Below are 16,508 nucleotides of genomic sequence, written 5' to 3'. Positions count from 1 at the left end.
GTTCAGTTGTAATTTTTATGTGGTTGTGGGAGGATGTGAGTATGGCATTTACCTATATCATCAACTTAGGAAATCCTAAATGACTGTAAATATTTATCACATATGATATCTTATACATTAACACACTCTATACATTCATTCACTCAGCACATACTTACTGATCATGTACTATGTACCAGACATTGGTGATACAAGGGAAAAATAAATAAATCCCTTTCCCTCATACAGCTTACATTCTATTCCTTTATTGTAGTATAAAAAGTTATTTGTAATTCATCATTTTGCATATTGTTTGAAACTGACCTTATGATTTCCTTCTTATTTTCAGTCCATTTGGCTGCTTCTGTTGGGAGCTTCCTCTATTTTGCCAGTTACTTTCCATTTAAATCCATTGCTCTTAACTATGGACAGATAACCCTCACCAACAAGGTGGCTGCCTGTCTCAGCTCAAATGTTGCATTAGCAATTGGAATTAATCATCTGCTCAAGTTGGAAATGAAAGGTAAGTGTTTGCCTTGAAATTTTTGCCTTTGCGCTTTGATTCCTAGAAAGGTAGAACAAGGCAGTGTGGGTGAGACAGTGAGTGAGGAGGTAAGAAATGTAATAGAAATTATTTATTTCCAATTTTTTTATTTATTATTAAAGGAAATTATGGGAACCATAAAAAAATCAGAAGTGTGAAAAATTAAAAGTCCCCATATCTTCACTATAAACTGCTAGTTATCCTCTCAAATATAATAATTTTAAACTTTCTAATCTAAAACTTGCTGTATTTATCTCAGGATATATAGTAGACCTCTTCCCATATAGACACACTCCATTTTTTTCAATATCACATTGTGAAGAAGTACTATACTTAACTTGTTTTCTTAATGCACAGTTAAATGGCTTTAAATTTTTTTGCTGTTACCCACAATAGTACACATATATTTACTCATACAATATGCATACTAGTATAAAAATTCCTAGGTGTAAAATGCTAGCTTACAAGGTTCATCTATAACTTAATTTAATTGCTATTGCAGTAACCTTCAAAAAGAGGTTAATTTCTCCAATAACACATAAGTTTTTCTACATCCTTTCCAATAATATACTACTCTAATTTTTAAAAGCAAATATAGTTTCATTTCCAATAACTAATTTTCCTCTAAACTCTGCACTACTGGGTTGAGTAAAGAAATGTAAGTGTAAACCAAGTGATTTATTTATGTTCTGAATGAATCAGTCTATCAGACATCTCTTTTTCATGTGTATGGATGAAAATTTATGACTCTCAAATGGGGACGTCAAATCGATGTGGTGTCCTCTGGATCTTATGCTTCTGTGGTAGAGTACCTAGTCTCAAATGAAGTGTGATTATTTATGTATGGCCCATGTAGCACAATATACTGGTACTTGTTAGAAATGTGATCCTGGCTACCTTTTCTATCCAGGTCCCTACCACTCTCTGGCACTCTCTGAGACTCTGGTTCTCACAAAGACTTAGAAAGTTCTGCAAGTTCTAACTTTTAAAACATGAGGATCCAGGAGCACTGCTTCAGGCCCATTTATCTAGCTGCCTAATTCTTCCAGTACCAATGCCACCAACACACAATGTTGGATATTTCTATATGATACCACCCAAATGATTCTTCAGGGTTTCTCTGAAATAGGAAAACCTAGGATCCATGTACCTGTTTTCTGCCCCTTTCACTCTATTCTACTGGGGGGAGGGAAGAGTGGCTTTCCTCCTTGTCTTCTTTTCTAAAATGAACTTCCTTTCCAAAATGACATTTGCATTGTTAGCTTCCCTTATTTAATGTAATCAAATTTGTCAGTCTTTTCCAAGAAATCCTTTCATACTCAGAGTCATAATTAAACTTATCTTTATTGTTGAATGTATTACAGATGTTCCTCCTTTTCCCCCTATGATCCCCTCCTCCCCCATCCCATCTTCTTCCTGCCTTTTCCCACACTGTTGTCTGTGTCCATTCGTCATACATATATGTATTTAAGTTCTTTGGTTTATTTCTTCCCACCCCCAACCCCCTTCCTTTTGAGGTTTGTCAGTCTAACAACCAATTTGTACTTCTGTTTTTTTTTTAATCTTCACTCGAAGACATTTTTGCATTTATCTTCAAATAGAGCAGGAGGGGGAGGAGAGAGAGAGAAACATCGATGCAAGAGAGACACTGTGAGTGGTTGCCACCCACATGACCCCAACCAGGGCGGGGACAAACTGCAACCAAGGTATGCCCTTAGCGGAAACCAAACCTGGGACTCTGTGGTCTGTGGGCTGGCACTATAACCACTGAGCCAAACCAGCCAGAGCCAATGTGGACTTCTTAATCCCTTCACCTTTTTCACTCATTCCTGCAATCCCCCTACCATCTGGCAACCAACAAAATGTTCTCTGTATCTATGAGAATGTTTCTGTTCTGCTTGCTCATTTTGTTTGTAGATTTCATTGTCAATAGATATGTATTCATTGCCATTTTGTTTGTTCATATTTTTTATCTTCTCTTTCTTCAAGAAGACCCTTCAACATTTCAGATAATACTAGTTTGGTGGTGATAAACTCCTTTAGCTTTTTCTTGTCTGGGACACTCTTTATATGTCCATTGATTCTAAATGATAGCTTTGCAGGATAGAGTAATCCTGGGTGTAGGTTACAGCTTTTCATTACTCTGAATATTTCTTGACACTCCTTTCTGGCCTGCAAAATTTCTTTTGAGAAATCGGCTGACAGTCTCATGGGAGCTCCCTTGTAGGTAACTAACTGCTTTTCTCTTGCTCCTTTTAAGATTCTCTTTGGCCTTGGCCGGTTTGGCTCAGTAGTTAGAGTGTCGGCCTGCCGACCAGGGAGTCCTGGGTTCGGTTCCCGCCAAAGGCACATTCTTTTGTTGCGGTTTGTCCCCGGCCCCAGTTGGGGTCGTGTGGGTAGCAACCACTCTATCCACATCAATGTTTCTCTCTCTCTTCCTCCCTCTCTCCTTCCCGCTCTGTCTGAAGATAAATGCAAAAATGTCCTCAGGTGAGGATAAAAAATAATAATAAGATTCTCTCTTTGTCTTGAACCTTTTACATTTTGATTATGATGTGTCTTGGTGTGGGCCTCTTTGGGTTTATTTTGTTTGGGACTCTGTTTTCTGTTTCAAATAGGTTTTCAATTCTTTGTTCTCTCTCTTCGTCTTCTGGCACCCCATGATGCGAACATTGGTACACTTGAAGTTATCACAGAGGTTCCTTACACTTTCCTCATTTTTTGGGGATTCTTATTCCTTTTTGCTGTTCTGATTGGGTGTTTTTTGCTCCTTATATTCCAAATCGATGGTTTGCTTCTTGGCTTTACCTACTTTACTATTGAATCTCTGTAAATTATTCTTTATTTCAATTAGTGCCTCTTTCATTTCTGACTAGTCCTTTTTTATGCTCTTGAGGCCCTCACTAAGTTCATTGAGCATCCTTATAAACAGTGTTTTGAACTCTGCATCTGTGAGATTGCTTATCTCCATTTTGTTTAGTCCTTTTCCTGGAGTTTTGTTCTGTTTTTTCATTTGGTACATGTTTCTTTGTCTCCTCATTTTGGCTGCTACCCTGTGTTTGTTTGTATTAGGTACAGTTGCTATGTCTCCTGGGCTTCCTAGGGTGGCTTATTGTTGTAGGTGTCCTGTAGGGTCGAGTGGCACAGCCTCCCTGGTCTCCCAGCTGGGCCCTCGAGGTGAACCCCTCATGTGGATTTTACACCCTTCTGTTGTAATTGAGTCTTGATTGCTGTTGGGACATCAATGAGAGGGTTTTACTCAGGCTGATCAGCTGCAAGGACTGGCTGTGCCCACTGACCACTGGCCTCTGACTACCTTGGAGGATCAGCTGTGCAGGGGCCCACCACACAGAGCAAGACTTACTTCGGCAGGGCTCTGGTACCAAGTCCATTCCTTGAGTGTGTCATTTGTGGAGGTAATTGGGTGGTGGTGCTTCACAGTGTTCTGAAGCTGTCCCCTGGGTGTGCTGGCTCTGGGGCAAGGTCAGCTACTGCCTGTGTTCAACCCAAGGCCACCAGGCATAAGCTACAAAGTGATCTGCCAATGGCTGCTTCTTGTGCTGGGCTTGGAAGTACCCAGGCAAAGCCAAGTTGTGAAACAAGGCTGGCTGTTTCTAGTGCCAGGCCTGGGCCCACTTAATGAGAGGTATGGGGAGTACTGAGACCAGATGCTGCTTGTTTGAGAGAATTTAGGAAACTGAAGCAGGATCTAATCCTATGACTACCTTGGATGATCAGCTGTGCAGGGGCCCACACAGCCCTTGGAAACAACTTGGGTGGGCCCGAAAGTTGGATAAGGCAGGACCTCAGAGAATCACCATGGCAAGGCAAATAGTGTGAGCCAGGTTGCTGGAGTCCAAGATATTGCTGCTGTCTGCTGCCCCAGGGAAGGGCTCACCAAAGGAACGTCAGCCTCTGCCTGCACGTTTGTCCAGGAAAAAGCTACCTCTCCAGCCCTCACCCCAATGCCAAACAACTCAGTTATTCCCCGTATGTCTCTGGTGCCTTTCGAGCTGCCTCTCCTACTCTGGAACTCAGAGGGAGCAAGTCTGTGCATGGGCCTTTAAAAGGAGCTTCCTGGGACTTCAGCAGCCTCATCCTCCCTCAGCCTCAGTTCCTGCTGGTTTTACATCCAGAAGTTATAGGGACTTCTCTTCCTGGCAGTGGAGCCCTGGGCTAGGGTCTGGGGGTGGACGGGGACCCCTCACTCCATAGGGAGGACATTCACAGCTGAGGTGTCCCCCTGATTTTTATCCATCACATGTGGGTGTGGGCCCAGCCCCTCCGCCTCCACCCTCCTACCAGTCTCCATGTGGGCTCTTCTTCAATTTCGTAGTTGTAGGACTCCCATTCAGCTTGATGTCAGGTGGTTTTGAATGATGGTTCTGTATTTTCGTTATAATTTTTTTTTTTTTTTTCATCCTCACCCGAGGACATTTTTCGATATTTTGTTCAGATAGAGTGAGAGGGAGAGAGAGAGAGAGAGAAACATCGACGTGAAAGCGACACATCGAGTGGTTGCCACCCACACGACCAACCAGGGCCGAGGACAAACTGCAACCAAGGTACGTGCCCTTAGCGGGAACCGAACCCGGGTCTCTCCGGACCGCAGGCCAACGCTCTAACCGCTGAGCCAAACCGGCCAGGGCTTTCGTTATAATTTTGATGTGGTTGTGGGAGAAGGCGAAACCACGTTTACCTATGCCACCATCTTGACCAGAAGTCCTACATTTTATATATATTTAATTTTACATTTGGGTTTTTAATAAGCATAGAGTTAATACTTCTGTTTATTTTGAGCTAAGAACTTATAACTATTCTCAATATGAAAATGGAGCTATTACAATCATTTACTGGGTAATTTGTTTTCTATTGGTTTCTAATTCGACCTTTGCTTTATATCAAGTTTCCATACATGCATTGATGTGTTTCTGGTGATCTTTTCTATTTGATTGACCCTTTCAGTCTATTTGTGTGTGTGTGTGTGTGTGTGTGTGTGTGTGTGTGTTAGTACCACAATGTTTTGACCCATTATTGCTTTACAACAAGTGTGAATATCCATTGGTTTTGTACCTATAACTTGTTCTTTAGTTACTCTTGTCACTTTACTCTCCCCTTCAATTTTAGATTAGTTTGTCAAATCCTATGAAAAATCTTGTTAGGATTTAGTGCAAATTTTGTTGCACTTACTTATGGATAAGGAGGACTAAACAAAATACTTTCAATGAGTAGTCAGTTAGAAGAATGTACATATGATTTCTTTATGGATACTTGCACTAGTCTTAATTTATACATGAAGAATTAAAAATTCACTAGAATTTATCTGGGTATGGGATTTTCATAGGCTTACTCTGCAATTGGAAATACATTTTTAGTTTTCAAATTGAGTTATTGTTATCAGGTTATTTTATTTTATTATTTAGTTATTGTTTATTTTCTATATTGCTTATTTTCTCTTTCAGGAACTCCTATTGTGCTTGGGTATAGAATTTCTCAAGTTATGATAGGCTTTCTGAAATTTATATTCTACCTTTATTGTTTTTTCTGTGGTTTCTAATTTGCTGTTCCTGCCTCAAAATGGCTTTCATTTTGAAAATCATAGCTTTCTCAAAAACACATGTTTATGGATATTCTTCTGATGGTGCTGGTCTATGGGAAAGGGGAGGACTCATGTTGAAGAAAGGACAAGTTACATAGGCCATTGTCATCTGTATATCTTGCTCTTTGAATTAGGAGATAACTACAATCCCTCACACCTTTTCAGATGTGCTACACTCTGTCTGGAAATAGAGGAATTAGAAGAATAAAATATTACTTGTCCTCTTTAGGTGACTTCCTTTTTCCTTTTTCATCACAATGATATCTAAGCAAAAATTGTCTTTCTCTTTACTTGGTAGTCAGCATCTATCTCTAGTACTATTGAATGTTTTTCCAAATTTGTATATCCTGATGGTTGTTTCAGTGGGAATTTAGCATGAGGGATGTAGAAAGGAGAAGGATGGGATCTAGTAGATCTGTTTTTTTTCTTGACATTTTTGTTATTGTTAATTTTTTTAGTTGTTGACATTGTCCAAGTCATTTCTATTTTTTATAGATTTTGAATTGCGGAGGGAAGAAATCAATGTTATTATATATTCTATTATTATTTTTAGATGACCTACATACTAAGGGTATCAAAATATAAATATAAATAATTCACAGTGGCAAAATTTTTTTCTTTAGTGTTTTAATCACAGAGCTCTTATCTATGGTAAATATCTTCTTTTCATTTCAGAAATTGGTCTTAGGTGGAATAACCTTTGGACACCAGCCAACCTTGAGGATAACCTCATAATGGGCTATATGATGGGAATGCTTTTACTTGATGCTTTCTTGTATGGCCTTGTGACCTGGTATGTAGAAACTGTTTTTCCGGGACAGTATGGCGTGGCCCAACCATGGCACTTTTTTCTTATGGTAAGTTCTAATGCTGCTGTTATTGTGAAAGGTCATAGTTCTCATTTCATAAAATCATATCAAAAGGGCAGGAATAGAATCTGTATACCAGCCATACTTAAATGCTAACCATTTCATGACACACCTTGAAGCCTTATACATATGCAGAGGCCCAAGTCTATGGATAAGACACTGAAACCCCATGCAATAAAAATTATGAGTACTAAAACCCTTCTTCAGTCAAGCGGTACACATTGAATTTGATTGTAGAATACAGAAACCTAAAAGTCTTTGCCAAAGTTATTCCCAACTAAATTAATATGGGATAGTTTCTTAGATCTTAGTGAGAAGAGCATTAAGTATTTCCTATATCTTTGTTCTCACCACCTGCTTCTTTTCAACTGCTAGACCAATGTACTTAGAGTAAGAGAACATCTGCATTTTGCCCTCCATGCCCCCTGCCATTACTGGATAATGGTACAAAGAAGTAGAGTAAGAGAACATCTGCATTTTGCCCTCCATGCCCCCTGCCATTACTGGATAATGGTACAAAGAAGTACTGTGACCAAGAGTAATAAGAGCATTGCCTATGACATCATTTTTTGGTAATTCCATATGTTCTTACTTGAACACTAGCATTTTAAAAGAGTTTTGACTTCTAAATCCTAGAAATTCAAATCATACATAAAAAATTTGCTGCAAAATATAATCCCTGAAAATGTGTTATAACTTTCTTCATCTCACAAAATAAATCAAGCCAAATTGTTAACTTATTTCCGTTTTTCACATTTCAGTTGTAATTCAGATGGAATTAATATAATTTAGGGGGGAATTCATATAACTTAAAATTAACCATTTTAAAGCAGACAGTGCAGTGGCATTTGGCATGTTTACAATGTGCACATATCTAGTTTCAGAATATTTTCATCACCCAAAGATAAAACCCAGTATCAGTTAAGAAGTCACATCTTACTTTTTCCTGTCCTAAACCCCTAACAACCACTAATCAATCAACTTTCTTTTTATATGTATTTACCTGTTCAGAATTTTTCATATAAATAAAATCATACTATATGTGACCATTTGTGTCTGGTGTCTTTCACTGAGCCTAATGTTTTTGAAGTTTATCCATGTTATGGTATGTATCAGTACTTTATTCTTTAAGATTACTGAATAATATTCCATTGTATATATATAAAACAACTCCTTTACCTATTCATCTGTAGTTGAACATATAGGACATCTTTTGGCTATTTGAATAGCTCTGTTATATAAATATCTCAGTACAAGTATTTGTTTGAATACTTGTTTCAATTCTTTTGGGAATATACCTAGGAGTAGAATTGCTGGTTCATATAGTAATTCTGTTTCATCTTTTCAGGAACCATGAAACTGTTTTCCACAGTGGCTGCATCATCTTACATTCCTACAAGCAACATACCAGGGTTCCAATTTCTACACATCCTCACAAACACTTGTTATTCTCTCTCTTTCTTTTATTATAGCCATTCTTATGGCTATAAAGTGGTATCTTATGGTTTTGATAGGCATTTCTCTAATAACTAATGATACTGAGATCTTTTATACTTATTGGCCATATGTAAATTTCTTTAGAGAAATGCCTATTCTTCCTGGGCTCACTTTTCTTTTCTTTCTTTTTGGTCCATGGGCTGATGCTGTAACCATGGACCCAAACCAGCCAGGGACTGTGCCCATTTTTTAAATTAGTTGTTTGTCTTTTTATATATTCTGGTCACTAGACGCTTATCAGATATATGGTTTATAAATATTTTCTTCCATTCTTTAGGCTGTTTTTTTTTTTCATTCTTTTGATAGTATCCTTTCATGTACACTTTTTTTTACTTTTATTGAATTTAATTAATCAATTTTTCTTTTGTGAACTTGGTATTATATCTAAAGAGCCATTGTCAAATCCAAGGTTTACCCATATGTTTTCTCCTAACAATTTGGTGGTTTGGTATCTTACATTTATATCCTAGATCAATTTAGAGTAAATTTTTATACAGTGTGAGGTAGGGATCCAATTCCATTAATTTGCATGTGAATATCTGGTTGTCCCAGTACCACTCTGAAAAAAATTAATCTTTCTCCATTGAATGGTCTTAGCACCCTTGATGAAAATCAGTTGGTCACAGATGTATGGGTTAATTTCTAAACCCACAATTTTATTCCATTGGCCTATATATCTATCCTTAAACCAGTACTACATTGTTTTGATTAGTTTTATAATAGGTTTTGAAATCTAAAAGTGTGAGTTCTCCAACTTTACTCTTCTTTTTCAAAATTGTTTTGACTATTAGAGGGCCCTTGCATTTCCATATGAACTTGAGGATCTGCTTATTTCTGAAAAAAATGGCCACTGCAATTTTTATAAAGATTAGACTGAGTCTGTTGATTACTTTATATATTATTGCCATATGAAAAATATTATCTTTCAGTCCATGAACTTTCTATTTATATGTTTCTTTTAATTCTTTAAGCAAGGTTTTATAGTTTTTAGTACTTGTATTATTTCTTTGGTTAACTTGATTCCTATTTTACTCATTTGGATGCTATTATAAATGAAATTGTTAATTTTCTTTTTGGATTGTTTGTTGCTGGTGTATAAAAACACAATTGGTTTTTGCCTGTTAATCTCATACCCTGTATCTTTGCCAAATTTGTTTATTAGCTCTGGTAGTATGTGTATGGAGGATTCTTTGGGCTTTTTCTTTATGTAGAAATATATGTATCATATCATCTTTAAATATAGTTTTACTTCTTTCCAATTTGGATGCCTTTTATTTCTTTTTTGTTTTGTTTTGTGTTTTGCCTCATTGCTCTGGCTAAAAGCACCAGTGCAGTGGTGAATAGCAGAAATGAAATCAAGCATCCTTGTCTTGTTTCTGATTTTAAAGGAAAAAATTTCAGTCTTTCACTATTGAGTATGATGTTAACTGTGGATTTTTCACATATGCCCTTTGTCATTTTGAGAACATTCTCTTCTATTTCTAGTTTTCTGTGTGTTTTTAATCATGAAACACATTGTCAAATGCTTTATTTGAATCAATTGAAATGATTATGTAATTTATCCCATTTGTTCTATTAATGTAATATATTGCATTGATGTATTTTTATATGTTGAACCACCACTGCATTCCTGGAATAATTCCCACTTGATCAGGACGCATAAACCTTTGTTGTTGTTGTTGTTGTTAATCCTCATGTGAGGATATTTTTCCATTGATTTTTAGAGAGAGAGAAGGAGGGAGGGAGGGAAAGACGGAGGGAAGAGGAGAGAGGGATACCCAATGTGAAATATAATCTTTTTGTTTTGCTATTGGATTCAGATTTGCTAGCATTTGGTTGAAGATGTTTCATCTATAATCATAAGAGATATTGGTCTCTAGTTTCTTCATGATATCTGTATTTGGTGTCAGAGTAATGCTGAACTCACAGAATGAGTTAGAAAATGTTTCCTCCTCTTACAATATTTGGAAGCCTTGGAGAAGAAATGTTGTTAATCTTGTTCAAATATTTGGTAGAATTCTACAGTGAAGCCATCTGGTTCTGCACTTTTCTTTGTAGGGAGATTTTCATCACTAATTCAGTTGCTTTACTTGTGATAGATCTGTTCAAATGGAGTGCTTCATTTCTTAATGCATACTTTGGTAATCACATTTTGGCTTTCTTTGTAGCGCTCGTACTGGTATGGCCAACCAAGAATTGGAAGGAAAGAGGAAGAAATGAAAAGCTGTGGAAGAACTGAAAACAAGTATTTTGAAGCTGAGTCAACTAGCTTGGTGGCAGGTATCCAGATAGAACATTTGCACAAGGTATTATTTCAAAGGGAAAGCCCTTTATTAGTGCCTGCCCAGGTGGTAGTGACCATGGACAGGCCAGATGGCAACATCCGCAAATGAGCTAGCTAGTAGGATCCATGTGTGGGCCAGATACTTGATCCACAGGCAGGTGGTTCTGGTGCCAGACACTGCATATGGTTGGGCAAGGTGCCAGGGTCCATGGGCAGGCCCAGTGCCAGGATCCACAGGTGAGACTGGTTACTCTGTTTCTCTTTTAGTTCATGTGTGCCTGGTATATTTTTCCCATTCTTTTACTATTTACTTATTTGTGTCTTTAAAATTGAAGAACATTTTTGTATACATATGTACATATAGTTAGTTCATGCTCTTTATTCAATGTGATGATTGCTGCTTTTTAATTGAGGTGTCCAGGCCATTTACATTTTTTTATTTTTTAAAAACAGTTTACATTCCATATTCTTTTGTGTTTCAGGCCATTTACATTTAATGTGATTATTGATATTATTGGTATGGTTTTCATTTATCATCTATTTGATTTCTATTTCTACCACATATTCTTCTCTTTTTTTGCCTTCTCTTAGATTAATTGAATATATTTCTGAGATTTCATTGCATCTCCCTTTTTTTGGGTATTAACTATACAACTTTCTGTTTTGGTATTTGACTGTTTTATCTTTGATACATTATACAACTTTAACTTATCACATTCTTCCTTCAAATGGTATTTACCATTTCACATATAGTATAAGAACCTTATATTAGTTATACTTTAATTTTTTATATTCAGACCCTTCATGCTGCTACTGACATACATTTTACTTATACATATGTTATAAAACCTGCAATATTTTGTTACCATTGTGCTTGATTTTTCAGTTATATTTTAAGGAAGTTGAAGAGAATGATATATAATTGCCAGTGTAGTTAATAATTCCAGTGTTATCCATTTCTTTGTTTATATCTAGATTTCTATCTGGTATAATTTTCCTTCTACCTCACACACTAGCTTTGACATTTTTTTAGTATGCTAGTGCTTAATGCCTTCAGATTTTCTATGTCTAAAAGAGCCTTCATTTTATCTTCGCTTTTGAAAGATATTGTCATTAGACGTAGAATGTTAGGTTAAAGATGTTTCACCGTCTGTTCACAGGAACTGTTTCCAGTGAAATTTCTGCTTTAATTTGTATCTTCTTTTCCTTGCATGTTCAGTTCTTTTTTTCTGGAAGATTTTAAGCTGTGGTTTTATGGACTTTGAAGATGATGTTTCTTGGTAGCAGCTTCCTTCTCATCCTTTGGGTCTGTTGAGCTTTGAATGTGTAGGCTAATTGTTGTCAGCAAATTTGAAAACATTTTGGCCATTATTTATTCAGTTATTTTTATGTTCCAGATCCTTTGGGGAACTTCAACTACATTTTATTATGCCACTAGAAGTTGTATGTATCACAGATACATACATGCTTTATTCTTTTAGGTACTTATTTCTGAGATTTGTTTTTGACTGTTTCTATTGATATTATCTTTAAGCTAGCTATTTTTTTTTGCAATGTCTAATCTGTAAATTCTATCAAGTATATTTTTATTTTAGGAATTATAGTTTTTAATCTCTGGAAGTTTTATTAATTTTTATCTTTATGGTTTCATCTTTAAATTTACTGGGTGACATTAATCAAATGATATAGATGTCAAGAGTACAATTCAATGATATATCATCTGTATATTGTACTTTGTGCCTACCAACCAAAGTCAATCTTTTTCTATCACCATACATTTGACCACCTTTACCCTTTACTACGACCCAATCCCCTTTTCATCTAGTAACCACCATACTGTTGTCCATGTTTATGAGTTTTGGTTTGTTTGTTTATTTGTTGCTTTCTGTTTTATATCCCACGTATGAGTAAAATCATATGGTTATTAACTTTTTCGGACTGCCTTATTTTGCTTAGCATGATATCCTGAAGGTCCACCCATGTTGTTGAAATTGGCAGTATCTCATCTTTTTTTAAATGTAGCATTATTGTTGAAAGTATTACAGGTGTTCCCCTTTTTTCTCTCATTGACCCCCCCTCTTCACTACTGCTCCCCTCCTGCCTTCCTCACACTATTGTCTTTGTCTATTAGTTATGCATATGTGTATATAAGTCCTTTGGTTTATCTCTTTTCGCCCCCTTCCCTCTGAGGTTCATCAGTCTAAGAAACAATTTGTACTGCTTAATCCCTTCAACTTTTTCACACCCTTCCCATCTGGCAACCAACAAAACGTTCTCTGTATCTATGAGTGTGTTTCTATTCTGCATGTTCATTTTGTTTGTAGATTCAATTGTTGATAGATATGTATTGATTGCCATTTTATTGTTCATATTTTTTTCTCCTCTTCCTCCTTCTTTTTCCTCCTCCTCCTCCTCCCACTCCTCCTCCTCCCACTCCTCCTCCTTCTCCTTCTCCTCCTCCTCCCACTCCTCCTCTTCCTCCTTCTCCTCCTCCTCTTCCTCCTCCTCCTCCTCCCACTCCTCCTCCTCCCACTCCTCCTCCTCCCACTCCTCCTCCTTCTCCTTCTCCTCCTCCTCCCACTCCTCCTCCTTCTCCTTCTCCTCCTTCTCCGCCTCTTCCTCCTCCTCCTCCTCCTCCTCCTCTTCCTCCTTCTTCTTCTTCTTCAAAAAGACCCATCAACATTTTATATAATAATGGTTTGGTGGTGGTGAACTCCTTTAGATTTTTCTTTTATGAGAAGCTCTTTATGTGTCTATCAATTCTAAATGACAGTTTTTCAGGACAGAGTAATCTTGGTTGTACGTCCTTGCTTTTCATCACTTCGAAAATTTCTTGCCACATTCTTCTGGCCTGCAAAGTTTTCTTTGCAGAAATCAGCTGACAATCTTATGGAACTCCCTTGTAGGTAACTAACTGCTTTTCTCTTGAAGCTTTTAAGATTCTCTCTTTGTCTTTAACCTTTTGCATTTTGATTATGATGTGTCTTGGTGTGGACTTCTTTGAGTTCATCTTGTTTGGGACTCTGTATGTTTCCTAAACTTGTATGTTTGTTTCCTTCACCATGTTAGAGAAGTTTTCTGTCATTTTTTCAAATAGGTTTTCAGTTTCTTATTCTCTCTCTTTTCCTTCCAGCACATCCATGATACAAACATTGGCACGCTTGATGTTTTTCCAGAAGCTCCTTACACCATCCTCATTTTTTCGGATTCTTTTTTCTTTTTGCTGTTCTGATTGGGTGTTTTTTGATTCCTTATTTTCCAAATCAATGTTTTGCTTCTTGTTTTCACCTTTTCACCTACACTACTCTTGATTCCCTGTAAATTTTTCTTTATTTCAATTAGTGCATCCTTCATATATGATTGTGCATCCTTCATTTCTGACTGGTCCTTTTTTATGCTCTTGAGGTCCTCACTAAGTTCTTTGAGCATCCTTATAACGAGTGTTTTGAACTCTGCTTCTGTCAGATTGCTTATATCCATTTTGTTTAGTTCTTTTCCTAGAGTTTTGTTCTGTTCTTTCATTTGGGACATATTTCTTTGTCTTATCATTTTGGCTGCCTCCCTGTGTTTGTTTCTATGTATTATGTAGAGTTGCTCTGTCTCCTAGGCTTGGTAGAGTGGCCTATTGTAGTAGGTGTCCTATAGAGTCCAGTGGCACAGCCTCCCTGATCACCCCAGCTGGGAACTCAAGGTACATCCCCCATGTGGACTGTATGCCCTTCTGTTGTAATTGGGTCTTTATTGCTGTTGGCATGTCAATAGGAGGGATTTACACAGGCTGATCAGCTGAAAGGACTGGCCGTGCTCACTAACCACCAACCTCTGACCACCTTGGAGGATCAACTGTTCAGGGGCCTACCACACAGAGCAAGACTTACTACAGCAGGGCTCTGGTACCCTATGAGTTCACCTCTTGAGTTTGTCGCTTCTGGAGGTGGTTGGAAGGTGGTGCTTTGACATGGTCTGAAGCTGTTCACTGGGTGTGTTGACTCTGGGGCCTCCCAGGAGGCACAGGCCAAGGTCAGCCACTGCCTGTGTTCTACCCCTGGGCCACTAGGCATAAGCTACAAAGCAGTAGCTTCTGCTGAGCTTCATGGTGCCCAGGCAAAGCCAAGCTGTGAACCAAGACTGGCTGCTGCTAGGTCCACTTAGCGAGGAGTATGGGGCTCACTGAGGCCAGATGCTGCTTGTTTGAGAGATTTTAGGAAAATATGAAGCATGCGCCCACGCAGGCCATTCCTATGGTAAAGCCACTGGACACAGCTAAAGTGGGCCCAAAAGCTGGGTGAAGCAGGGCCTCAGGGAATCACCAGAGCGGGGCAAACAGTGAGACAGGTTTCTGGAGCCCCACATGTGGCACCTGTCTTCCAGCCCTTTGGGGAAAGGGCTCACCAAAGGAACAACGGCCTCCGTCAGCATGTCTGTCCAGGAGAAAGCTGCCTCTCCAGCCCTTGACCCAATGCCAAACAACTCAGTTCTTCCCTGTATGTCTCTGGTATCTATCATACTGCCTCCCCCATGCTGGAGCCTGGAGGAAGTGAGTCTGAGTAAGTCCATGTGCAGGCCCTTCAAGAGGAACTGCTTGGGACTCCAGCTGCCCCAGCCTCCCGCAGCTTCAGTTCCTGCTGGTTTTTACAGTCAGAAGTTATGGGGACTTCTCATCCTGGCACTGGAACTATGAGCTCGGGGGCCTAGTGTGGGACTGGGACCCCTTGTTCCTTGGGGAGGACCTTCACAGCTGAGGTATCCTCCTGATTTTTATCCATCACACGTGGGTGTGGGACCAGGCCATCCGCCTATGCCCTCCTGCTAGCCTCCATGTGGTTTCTTTAATTTCATAGTTTTCAGGTAGTTCTGAATGATGGTTGTTCTGTAGTCTGGTTGTAATTTTTATGTGGTGTGGAAAGGGGTGAATACCACGTTTACCTACCTGCCATCTTAACTGTAAGTCCTCATCTTTTCCTAGGGCTAAGTAGTACAGTATTCCATTGTATATATGTACCATATATTCTCTATCCAGTCATCTATCACAGGACACTTTGGTTGCCTTCATGTCTTGGCTATTGTGAATAATGCTGCAATGAACATAGGGGTGCATAAATATACAAATAAATGTTTTCAAATTTCTCAGATAGCCAGAAGAGGGGTTGCTGGGTCATATGGTAACTCTGTTCTTAATTTTTTTGGAAACCTCCATACTGTTTTCCATAGTGGCTGTACCAGTTTACATTCCCACCAGCAGTGAATGAGGGTTTCTTTTTCTCCACCACCTCTCCAACACTTGTTATTACTTGTCTTGTTGATAACCATTCTAACAGGTGTGAGGTGGTTTCTCATTGTAGTTTTGATTTGCATTTTCCGAATAGCTAGTGAAGCTGAGCATCTTTGATACCTTGTTGTCCAAATCATTAATTTTTTTAAATTTGTTAAATCCTCATCCAAAGATTTTTTTTTTTAATTGATTTTTAAAGAAAGTGGAAGGGAGGGGCAGAGAGAGACACAGACATCTATTGGTTGCCTCCCACACATGCCCCAACCAGGACTGGGAATTGAACCTCCAACCCAGGTATATGCCCTTGACCAGGGATTTAATCCATGACCCTTTGGGCCACTGGCCAATGCTCTAACCACTGAGCAACACTTTCCAGGGCCAAATCACTAATTTGATCCTCTGCTTTATTGATCCTATTGTTGATTCCTTCTAGTTATTCTTCATTTCAGATTTTGTAGTCTTCA

At 38.3% G+C, this 16,508-nt stretch overlaps 1 protein-coding gene across 1 annotated transcript in view; it reads left to right on the top strand.

Moving 5' to 3' along the window:
- The first annotated feature begins 306 nt into the window (after positions 1 to 306).
- LOC118642705 (ATP-binding cassette sub-family A member 3-like) overlaps positions 307 to 16,508 on the top strand; it is a 250,011-nt gene continuing 233,809 nt past the window's right edge. Inside the window, exons 1-3 of the mRNA XM_036280627.1 lie at positions 307 to 502; positions 6,798 to 6,979; positions 10,657 to 10,794. Coding sequence (XP_036136520.1) covers positions 307 to 502; positions 6,798 to 6,979; positions 10,657 to 10,794 — 516 coding nt within the window. The remainder of the gene's footprint in view (positions 503 to 6,797; positions 6,980 to 10,656; positions 10,795 to 16,508) is intronic.

This window comes from Molossus molossus, unplaced genomic scaffold, assembly GCF_014108415.1.
Source record: "Molossus molossus isolate mMolMol1 unplaced genomic scaffold, mMolMol1.p scaffold_m16_p_3, whole genome shotgun sequence".
NCBI lineage: Eukaryota > Metazoa > Chordata > Mammalia > Chiroptera > Molossidae > Molossus > Molossus molossus.
The sequence above is the reverse complement of the archived record's forward strand: the minus strand, read 5'-3'. Positions and strand labels throughout refer to the sequence as shown.